General features: G+C 35.3%; 1 protein-coding gene across 1 annotated transcript in view; it reads left to right on the forward strand.

Annotated features, from left to right (window-relative positions):
- ZC3HAV1L (ZC3HAV1 like) overlaps positions 1-12,066 on the forward strand; it is a 64,727-nt gene that overhangs the window by 21,995 nt on the left and 30,666 nt on the right. Inside the window, exons 3-5 of the mRNA XM_072652593.1 lie at positions 1,639-1,900; positions 6,753-6,845; positions 11,426-11,549. Coding sequence (XP_072508694.1) covers positions 1,639-1,900; positions 6,753-6,845; positions 11,426-11,549 — 479 coding nt within the window. The remainder of the gene's footprint in view (positions 1-1,638; positions 1,901-6,752; positions 6,846-11,425; positions 11,550-12,066) is intronic.

Consider the following 12,066-nt stretch of genomic DNA (forward strand, 5'->3'; position numbering starts at 1 on the left):
TAGAAAACCACCATTGGGATTTTTTTTTTTAAGAAGTTCTTGCATTATTACGAAATTCCAAGTCTACCAGAAAAAACTCTCACACACTGTGGTCGTTGCTGTGCACAAAGTTCTCCTGGTTCTGCTCCTTTCACTCAGCATCAGGTCATATAAGTCCTTCCAGGCCTCTCTGAAGTCTTCTTGTTCATCATTTCTTATGGCACAATAGTACTCCATTACATTCATATACCATCATATACCCCAATTGATGGACATCCCCTTGACTTCCAGTTTTTGGCAACTACAAAGAGTGCTGCTATAAATATTTTTGTACATGTGGGACCTTTTCCCATTTTTATGATCTCTTGGGGATACAGTCCTAGTAGCGATATTGCTGGGTCAAAGGGTATGCACATTTTTGTAGCCCTTTGGGCGTAGTTCCAAATTACTCTCCAGAATGGTTGGATGCGCTTGCAGCTCCACCAACAATGAATTAGTGTTCCAACTCTCCCACATCCTCTCCAGCATTTATCATTTTCTTGTTCTGTTATGTTTGCCAATCTTATAGGTGTGATGTGGCACCTCAGAGTTGTTTTGATTTGCATCTCTCTAATCAAAAGTGATTTAGAGCATTTTTTCATATGATTATAGATATCTTTAATTTCTTCTTCCAAAAATTGCCTGTTCATATCTTTTGACCATTTATCAATTGGGGAATGACTTGTATGATTATACATTTGAGTCAGTTCTCTATATATTCTGGAAATGAGGCCTTTATCCCCGAGCTTAGCTGTAAAAATTCTTTCCCAATTTACTACATCCCTCCGGATTTTGGTTGCATTGGGTCTTATATTTTTCAAACTAAAACTTCTTTTGTTCCTTAAACTAATCCTCATGTGGCAAAAACCTTGAGGCTGTACATTTTTTTCATTGTTTTCACTGGAAGCTCCAGCTGACCAGATTCCTTTCTAAAATGTGGCACCTAGAACATCAGACTTGTTGTCTGATGAGGTCAGAGTAAAGCTAGGCTATTGCTTCCTTGTTTCTGGAAGGTATAGCTAGGTTCTGCTTAGTACTCATAATGAATCCTGGAGAGTAGTCACATTACTCAGAGCTGCATTTTGTATTATTTCTGTGGGGCTGGAGCCAGGTAGCATATTTACAAAATTTTATCTTTGATTATCAGTGCAAATTCAGATACGTGTAACTACTTCATGGGATTCACTATTCATCCTAGTAAGCACTTAGCTGTATGCTGTTCTTAATGCAGCCGACAACTGCATTAGCTTGTTTGTTGCATTGAACTTATGGTCCACTAACCCCGTACCGTGCCTGCCCGCCCACCCCTCCAAAAAGATCTTTTTCAGTTCCTTAGTGTTGAGTTCAAAGAATTTTTGTGATCTGTACAGATAGAACATAACTGCTGTTTGAGATATTTTTTGTGTAAACTTATTTTTTCGATTTAAAAAGTTTAAATTTTAATTCTTTTTATTGATGCCTTCTGTTTGTATCATCACATTCACTTCCTAGTATTGGATTCGAATGATTCCTTGGGTTTGACATAAATGGAGAATACCCAATCCTGAGCCTACGTGTTCCCATTTTGAAATATAAAGACTATATAATAATTTGAAGTGTTTCTTGATTTTCCTATGGCAGGTCTGCCCCTTCTACAACAGAGGTGATGGGCCCCATGGATCCTGTAACCTCCAGGATAATTGCACCAAGCTCCATGTTTGTAAGCACTTCATCTGGGGGGAATGTAGGTTTCAGAAGTGCAAGCGATCTCATGATCTACATGCAGAAAACGTGTTGAAGTTGCTGAAGGAGCAAGGGTTGAGTCCCTCTGCCATCTTAAACATCCAGAGAATCTGCAAGTATAAGCATTCAGAGATCTGCAAGTCCTTTGAAAAGAAGAAAGGTAAGAATGGAGGGGCTACCATGAATGACAGTATGGAGGTTGGTTGGTTTGTTTCTTCTTTGCTGGACGTTCAATGAAACCTTCTAAGCCTCATATTTCTTGGTCAATCTCAGTTTCATCCTTTGGAAAATTTGCCATGGCCAGCATATAAGAAAATTCATACTATCATCTTTAGATCTAGAAGGTACCACAGAGTTCATCTGCTCCAACCCCTTCACTTTATAGATCAGAAATCTCCAAACCACTTGCCCACCGTCACCTTGGGAGTCTTATTTTTTAATTTTAAAAATTTGATTGGTGTCTTTCATTTGAATTCACCTTTATTTCAGAATCTAACTCCCCCTTTCCTCATCCAGGAAGCCATCCCTTATAGCAAAGAGTAAAAAAGAAAGGAGCAGGGGAAACAGTTTGGCAAAAATTAACCAAATGTCAGTGGAGACTGACAGTATGCAAAATGTTTTATAGCTGTCATTTCCCATCTCTGCAAAGAAGTGAGGGAGGTGAATTTTACTCATGTCTTCTTCAGAGGCAAACTTAGTCATTCTACTCAGTCTCGTTCCCTCCTTCCCTTTTTTCTTTCTCTTTATCGTTGTTGTTATAGTTGTTCATATTATTTTCTTGCTTTTTCTTATTACACCTAGCAACAGTTGATTTGTCTTCCAACGTTCTTTTCTGAAGAATGGTCTTATTATTTTCTTCCCATGAACTTTTCTTTATCCATCATTTCTTACAATGCAGTGCTATTCCATACTTTATTTAGCCATGCATTAAGTGATGGGCATCTAATTTGTTTCTAGCTCTTGGCAACCACAAAAAGTTCTTAGTTTATTATTTTAAATTCTTTTTTATTGATATCTTGAGTGTGCCTTCGTAGATCGACTCTCTGACATTTTATATATTTTGTAGCAATTTTTAATGAGAGCTTTCCTTTGATTATGTACTCCTGGCTTTTGTTATTTGCTAGATAGAAATGCTGGTGATTTTTGTGGATTTATCCTGTATCTTACATCTTTACTGAGGTTATGTGTTGTCTCAGATTCTTTGCTGATTCTCTCGGTATCTCTAAATAAATCATTTCATTAACAAATAGGGATAATTTTAATTTCTTCTTTTCAATTTCTATGCTTTTAATATCTTTCTCTTGTCATTCCTATTGGTAGCACTTCTAGAAAAATGGATGATAACACTGGAGAAAGGAAGCATTTTTTCATTTACTTCTATATTTATTGGGAAATCTTCTAAGGTTTCCCCATTGGTAATAATGCTAGCTTTTTGTTTGTTATATATTTTTTGGTATTTAGAAGAGACTCTTTTGTGCCTGTGCTTTGTAAGGTTATTTTAGCATGAGTGAGTTTTGTATTTTGTTAAAGGCCTTTTTGGCATTTATGAATATAACCATGTCTTTTGGTGGTGCTTTAAAATATGATCTATTGTATTAATTAATTAATTAATTGCATTGATTAATGTTAAACCATTTCTATTTCTCTGGCATAAATCTGACTTGTTTTTAGTAAGTTTTTGATGTTGCTTTAATCTTTTTGTTATGATTTTATTTAAAATTTTATATTACTATCCATTAGTCTAATTTGTATATAGTTCTCTTTCTTTGCTTTATCCTTCCCTAACAGATAGTAAAGAGCAGAGTTCTGGCTCCATTATCCAGTGTTCTTTCTACCATAACATACTGTCTTTGGAATTTGACCACTTATCCCACAAACCAGTATTCTTTCTCCAGTACTGCCACTGATGGAAGTTTTGTTGGAGAACTTTGTTGGTGTACATACACACAATTATTCTGAGCAAATTCCTTATCCAAAGACCCTTTGATGCTTTGTTCTTCAATGAACTTTTCTAGAACTTAAACTTCCTTCTAATTGTCCCCCTTTCCCTTATTACTTTTAATGATTTTCTTCTAGGGGAGTTTTGAGAATGTGTTGGTTGATTGTATTGTACTAAGAAAGTGGAAATCATCATTTGTTACAATACCCTAATAGATGTGTCTTTGCCGGGTACCTCACTTTTCTAAGATTGTATGTGCTGTGGCTCAATGGCAACTAATCTAGAAATCCATTGACCATTGGTGACTTACCTAACCCAATCGTCAAATTTCTCACATGGCATGTCTGCAGGTCACATGATTGCAGATCACACTTTAATATTTGCTCTTGACCTGTCAAGAAACCTAAAAGAGATTTCCTGGTTGAAAGAGAAGCCACCAGCTTCTGGATTTCTTTACCTTGTCTCCTGCTGCTGTTGACGTACCTGTTTTCTGAACTTTCTCATGACTTTGTACCCCTGTACCCCTAACTGCTGTCCACTAGGAAAGCTTCTGATCTTCTTTTGAGGACAGCTTTAAGATATGCTACTGATGTCTTTGAGCCTCTCCTTCTGTGATCCAACACTGTTCACAATCCTATAGGGTATGGCTTTGTGCAATGTTTTGGAATAAGTGGAGACTGGAACCTATGGGACCAGTAAAAAAGGGGTGACCTATGATTGAGTGAAATATGGTGTAGTATAAAAAGTGAGAAATTTATCAGATTGGCATGAGAAGGAAGGAGGGAATTGTGCTTTGGCACCTGAAAAAAAGTGAGTGAAAGTGAAAGCTAGAAATTGAAGGGATTCAGTTTGTTTTTCAGAGGATGTAGGATTTTGGAGCTTTTGGTTATGAGGTGTTTGGGAAAGGGGCTGCCACATTATGCCTTCATAGTTGGGAGCAGGGCATTGAGTAGCTGTGTCCAATGACTGGAAGGTCTGGAGCTGAAAGGGGGAAAAGCTATGAATAGAAATTTATATTATTTATTTATTTTGGGAGAAGTTATCTGTATCCCCCTGCCTGTCTAGCATACTACTAACCACGTAATAGGTGTATAATAAATACTTTTTGGTGAATATTCAATTAATATACATATAGCACCTGCTGTGTGCTAGGCACCATAGCGAGATATAAATAGATACAATATAGTCTGTGTCCTCAGAGAACCAGTAAGACAAACACTGTAATTGAGGTTCAGCTCCCAAGAGAATGGGCACTGAGCACAGTTCTTGAGACTTTTGTGTTAAGAGACACTACCTTTTGCTCTTTCACAGTCTAGTGAAGCCCTTCTCAGAATAATATTGCTAAACTCATAAATAAAATTATATTAAAATAAAGATGTAATTTTCTTTTTCCTATTCAAGTTCATGGACCCCCTGAAATTTATCCACCAATACATTTGATTAAATGGTTCTTTGGGTAAGAATCTCTGGTTTAGAAAGAGAAGAATCAAAATTGAGAATAAGAAAGCCCTTGAGGAGCTTAACATTCTAGTTCTCCTTCCACATGGCTACCAAAGTGATTTTTCTTAACCAGCTGAACCTCTCACTTCCTCACTCAAAAATAAACTCAACTTAAAAAAAATTTTTTTTAACATTCATTTTTTTAAAAAAATGTGAGTGCCACATTATCTCCCTTCAGGCCCTCCCCTCTCATTGAGAAAACAAGCAATATGATATAAATTATACATGTGGAGTCATGCAAAACATATTTCCATATTACCCATGTTGCCAAAAAACCTCATAATAAGAAGCAAGAAACAAAGTGAAACAAATATGCTTCATTATTCAGTATTCATGAGTTTTCTTTCTAGAGGTGGATAGCATTTTTCATTACGGGTCCTTTGGAATTGTCTTTTCAATAAACTTAAAAAAAAAATTCAGTATTTTGTTTATCCTTTGATTACATGTAAAAACAATTTTTAATTTTTGTTTCTTAAAATTTTGAATTCCAAATTCCCTCCCTTCTTCCTCTCCTCCCTCATTGAAAAGCCAAGCAATTTGATATAGGTTTCTAGTTGTACCTTAACTTATCAACATCTATCCTGAAATATGGTCCTCAGAAATGAACACAATCCTCCAGCTATGTTTGGACCAGGGCTATAAAGAATGGGACTTTCACCTCTCTCATTCTGGATATCATGAGTATCTTAAGACTAATTCCATAAGTTTTGTTGCTATCACATCGCAGCAGAAAACAAAAGTGCGGAGCAAGCTGTAATCAATAACCAAGAATAATCTACTGAGGCCAGAAATATCCAGACACCTTTGGATATTTTGTTGATTACCATAACTGACGCACAAGGCAGAAGGATTCTTGGGACCCAAATGCCCCTAGGGAAAACCAAGTACCAAGCCAGGAAGTCACAAGCCAGAAAGCATTTTTTACCTGTGAAGGTTCATGTGAGCTTCCTTTAGATTTTTGTAGAAAATGTAAAAAAGATCAGACTGGAAAATACTTATGTTATATGAGAATTGGTTGAAGGATCTAGAGAAAGGCTTGTGAGACACTTTATTTATTTGAAGGGCTATCAATGTAGATTACAGATTAGAATTGTTTTTTAGAACCATGGGAGTTGTAGGATAGTAAATTTGAGCTCAGGATCAAGAATATCTTTCTAATCATTAGAGCTATTTGTTAGCGGAATGGGCACCATCCCTAGAAGTCTTCAAAAACAGAATCTTGATGATCACCTATTAAGAATTTTGGAGATAAGAATTTTATTCGGATATTATTTGAATTAGATGGATTTTAAGACATTCTGACTCTGAGATTCTCTTAAATTTCAATATATATGTATATTTCATATACATATCTGTACATTAGATCTCTTGTCCTTGGCCATTCTTCCATAGTCCTGAATTCAATTTTTATTTCTGATTATTTTAATATTATAGTTAGATCTTTACTTACTGTTAGTTACTACTAACAGCTCATAGACACAGTTTCACCAAACAGAGATTGCAAACTGGTAGAAACACATTTATTTATTATATATGTCATTTCAGATCTCTCTCCCTGTGTTTTTTGAAACAGATAAACGATCTGAGACTGCTTCTACAAGCAATGAAAAGACAAAAAACAGTGAGATTTGCCTTTACTACATCTGGAAATTCTGCAAACAAAAAAGTGAGTTGATTTGCAACAGAACAGTATAAAATAGCTCCCACTTTCCATCCTGGTGTAAACTTGCTCTATACAATAGCAGTGTAAATTAGCAGTTAAAATAAAGTTAACCCAAATTCTATTTTCCAAGTTTGAATTTTGAAAAATCCTGTCTTCTTTATTGTTATTATCATCCTCTTTTTTAATATCATACTCTTTTTAAAAAAAAACTCAAGGGTTGTGTCTTTTTAGAGAAGAGGGAACTAAAAGACAGCCTCAATATTAAAAACCTTTTACGAATCAAGGGATCAAATCCAATTAAACCTAAAATTTTGTGCCTGATTGGATAATGTGTGTGTGTGTGTGTGTGTGTGTGTGTGTGTGTGTGTGTGTATGCACTCACACTTGAATAAGTTTTATTTTTGTATACATTTTTTTATTTTTATGCTCGAATAAATTTTATTTTTAAAGAATTTGTTCATAAATACCTAGCTCCCTCTACAAAAGATATTCTCTCTAAACAGGTAAAAACTGTAAATAGTTTACTGTAAAAAGTTACCTGAAAACAGGTAAACTGCCTAATCAAGTCACTAGGGATGATAATATATGCCATTTTCTAGTTTTGTTATTTACTCTTTGTATAGTTTAAATATTTGGTGCCAACTCTGCCTTCCTGTTTCTGTCACTTTGTCTGTCTGTCTGTCTCTGTTTCTATCTGTCTGTATGACAGTGTGAAGGTAAATCACAGCAAAGAGGGCTCTTTCCTAACCCACTTCTGCAGTTTCATCTTAAGGTATCCCAGAAACACAGGTCCCCACACAGTAATGGGACATTTAACATGTTCTTGTGTGTCATATTTTTAGGGCATACACAATGCCATCTTCCCATGGTCATGGAAACTTGATAAAGTAGCTAATGTCAAGATTTTTAAAATATAAGACTCTTTTAAGAAAGAGGTAGTGAGACATGGTGGAAGGAATGCTGGATTTGAAAGGTTTTTTAAAAAAATTTTTAAATAGATTTTTTTATTGGCATATTTTGTTTTTTAATCTTCTCCTACCCTCATAACAACAATAACAAAAATTCAGAAGTAGTTCAGGAAACTAACCTTCATAATGAAACCTTCTTTCCCTATCTCTTCCTCAAAAGAAAGGGAGATACATTTTTTTATTGTTTCTTCAGGTACAGGCTTAGCAACATTAATTCTTGTCTGGATATTGTCTCTTGGTAACTGCATTGTAGTCTTTGGCACAGAGCTCTTAAATGATGTCCATAGGTCCTCATTTGAAAAATGAGACTAGACTAGATAATTTCTAAAGTCTTTTCTTGATATAAATTGCTAGGAATTTATCAATGTTTTCTTTATTTTCATCAGAGAAAATCCAACTTGAAAAATGGGATGGGTTGATATTTATTAAGGTCATAATAAAACAGAAAAATTTAAAAATATAAATGGGGTGGGAAGCCAAATGTCTTTTTACAGAGGAAAAATAAGGTTGTCTTTTTCATTCATTCATTGGAAAACAGAACACTATAAAACAAGCCAAATTTTTTCTCTTAAAAATGATTTATTTTGCATGCATCTATGATCTTCCTCCTATTCTCCCCCCAATTGAACAATAACAACAAAAAGAATTCCATCACCTCCAATATGACCTTCATAATAATCATGCCTAGTCCAGCAGAACACATCCTCACATTGTCAGTGCCTGAAAATGTATCTCTCTTTGCATTTTCATCCATTACCTCTCTGAAAGTAGGTGAGTTCATCTTTAGGGATGATGGTTTATCATGGAATTGATCAGAGTTGTAAAATCTTTCGAAGCAATTTTTCTTTATGAATTCATTGTATAAATTGTTCTCAGTCTGTTCACTTTATTCTAAATCAATTCACAGATTTGTTCTGTGAAAAAACAGAGGTTTTTCAAAGGTTTCCTTTGAAACTATCCATTTTGTCATCTCTTATGTTCCAATGATATTACATTTAATTTTTATGACATAATTTGTTTAGCCATTCCCCCAAGGACAAACCTTTAATTTCTAATCTTTGGCTACTATGAAAAGAGCCTGTATAAATACTATTGTACATATGGTTAGTTCCTTTTCCTCTTTCATTGATGTATTTGGGGCATAGGTGTGGTAGTGGTATAGCTCAAAGATATGCACAGTTTAATGACTTTGGGGGTATAGTTACAAATTACTTTCCAAAATAGCTTGACCATTTCATAGCTTTAGCAACAGCGCATTAATTAGTATGTCTTTGCCAACCTGATAGGAGCTGGAGCCTCAAAGTTGTTTTAATTCACATTTCTCTAATTATTAGTGATTTAGAGCATTGTATTTTAGATAATTTTGTTTATAATAACAATCTTCCATTACTGTGGAAATGTTATGTTCAGCAAATTGTTTAAGAAGGAAAGGAAATTCATAATACAAGATTAACTCCTAGAGCAACTACTTTGCTTTGGTTTTTGTATCCCCACTGCATATGCAATACCTTGCCAGAATAAGTGCATAATAATAAAATTTTATAGATTGATGTTAGCCTAGGACCATGGATTTTTCCTCCCTTCACACATTTATTTATTGTCAGATTTGATTAAATGAGGTGATGTAAAGAAAACGCTTTATAATCTATGTTAGATAAATTTCAGCTATGATCATTATGTTAATACAGGTGTGATATGCTTTTAGAAAACCCAAAGTGCAAGATTACAAATTTATAGAATAGATACTTTGATGTCTAGGATTATTTTAATTTCAAAAATAATTTCCCCCTTCCTTTTAAAAAAATTGGTCATTCAATCAATAAATATGGATTAAGCACCTATAATGTTCCAGGCACTGTGCTAAGCATGGGGGATAAGAGGGTGGTTGAACCAGGTGATGATGGAAAATTCCAAAGGAAGATTGCTAGGTTGGAAATGAAGAGGTGATTGGCCTGAGTGCCCTCCTTAAATGGAGGCTTTTGTAGGAGCTCTTTGCTCCTACTTTGGTCCCAGGGTAGGAGGGTCTGATGAGTTATGAACACCAAGGCTAATGCAATCTTTCTGGACTGAGGTTCCTAGGAACGTGATTGAGAAGTCCAAAGTAGCACAGGGTTCCTTTAAAAGTAAATTTCTCCAATTATTTATTCTAGCTAACGAGGTCATTTGCTATTAGTCCCCATGTGTAACAATCTACCTCTCACCTCTGTGCCTTTGAATAAGCGGACATCCTCTGTGCCTGGAAAGCATTTCCTTTGCTCCTCTCACTGTTAGGATTTGTAAATTCCTTCAAAGTTCAGCTCAAATGCTACCTCTTATCCCCATCCCTCTGCCAAGTCTCTGACTTCCTTTAAATTTCAGCTAAAATCCCACCTTCTACAGAAAGTCTTCCCCAACTGTCTTAATTCTGGTGCCTTTCCTCTGTTAATTATTTCTTATTTACCCTGTATATAGTTTGCTTTGTATAGATTTGTTTGTGTGTTCTCTCCTCCATTAGATTATAAACTCCTTGAAGGCAGAGACAGTTTTTTGCCTCTTTTTGTATCCCCAGCACTTAGCACAATACCTGACACATTTGTTGTTCGGTCATTCAGTTGTATGCGACTCTTTTTGACCTCATGGATCATGGGGTTTTCTTGACAAAGATAGTTTCATTGACCCAGAACATGCCTGGCACATAGTGGACACTCAACAAACTGTTGATTGATTGATGATGTCCTTTCCTTCATTCATTTGTGTATGTTTTGCATATATTTATATGTTGTTCTTCCCTCCGCCCCCCCAGTAAAATGTTAGCTCTTGAGGGCAAAGACTGTTTAGTTTTTGTCTCTGTATTCCCAGGGCTTATTGTACAGTGATATCTGGCACCCAGCAAGCTTTTAATAAATGCTTGTTGAATGAATGAATGAATTTAAAATAAGATCTAGTTTACCAAAAAAAAAAAAAAAAGGATTTCTATTCAGATTTTCCAGAAAATGTTTATCCCAAATAGGGTGCATTTATATGACATTGTACCATGCTTAATTCTCAAAGTGGGAGAATTTGGAAATAGCACTTCATTTTGAGTCAAATGTTCAAGTCTAGATTCTCATACTGGATTTGCTGTGAGCTAGGTGACCTTGAGCAAGCAAGCTGTTTGAACTTTTTAAGCTTCCCTTTCCACTTTGGTAAAAGAGGGTATTAGGAAGTTAAGTGGTTCAGTAAAGGTGGCACCATGGATAGAGTGCTGGGTCTGGAGTTGGGAGGGCAGTTGGGAGGGCCTGGGTTCAAACCCAGTGTCAGAAACTTACAAGCTATGTGACTCTGGGCAAGTCACTTAACCTCTGTTTGCCTCAGTTTCCTTAACTGTAAAACAGAGACCCTGGAGAAGAAAATGACAAATCACTTCATAGATTACCTACCGAACAGAATTTCTATGAGGATGAATTCAAATAATAATCAATATAAGGTGTCTTTTTGCCATAAATAATAAAGAAAAGTATTATTGTTTGTCTGTCTTGTACTCAAAGGATAATACATAGTAATATTCCTGTATTCTTTCACAGTGCTCACATTTATTTTCACTTTTTACAGTTTAATAGTATTATATGTTCATTGAAGATTTAATTTTCTTTGCAGATAATTGTAGGAATATTCATTACAAGTTGCCTTACCGCTGGCAAAAGTTGGAGGGCACTGTTTGGAATGATCTTCCCATGATGGAAGGGATTGAAAAAGTCTTTTGTGACCCAAAGAACTCCAGGTAAGGTGAGATTTGCATCCTTTTTCCTGAGCTCTGAGGTAGGACCAAATGTCAAAGCCCAGAATATATTGCTCATTATATTCCTTTAGATTCTGGTGGTGTTGAATCATAGAAAAGACCTAGTGAACACCAGTCAACTTCTCTTGGATGAAAAAAGACAGAATGTGGCTACATTTGACAAGGATGGTTTCAGTTTGTTGAGGTGATTTTCCAATTTGGAAGAGCTATGCATAACTGTAGAATTCACTCTGCTTTTGTTAATCCTAACAACTTGAAAGAAAAAGTTATTTTTTTCATAGTTTTCTTTATTTTGGTCTATGTCTTTCACAAAAATGACTAATACAGAAATATGTTTTGCATGATTATGCATGTATAACATATCAAATTGCTTACTATCTCAGGAAAGGGGAAGGTGAAGGAGGAAGAGAGAGAATTTGGAACTCAAAATTTAAAAAAATAATACTAAAATTGTCTTTACATGCCATTGGGAAAATATTATTAAAAAAACAAAAAACAA

This window comes from Notamacropus eugenii, chromosome 3 (assembly GCF_028372415.1).
Source record: "Notamacropus eugenii isolate mMacEug1 chromosome 3, mMacEug1.pri_v2, whole genome shotgun sequence".
NCBI classification, from domain to species: Eukaryota; Metazoa; Chordata; class Mammalia; order Diprotodontia; family Macropodidae; genus Notamacropus; species Notamacropus eugenii.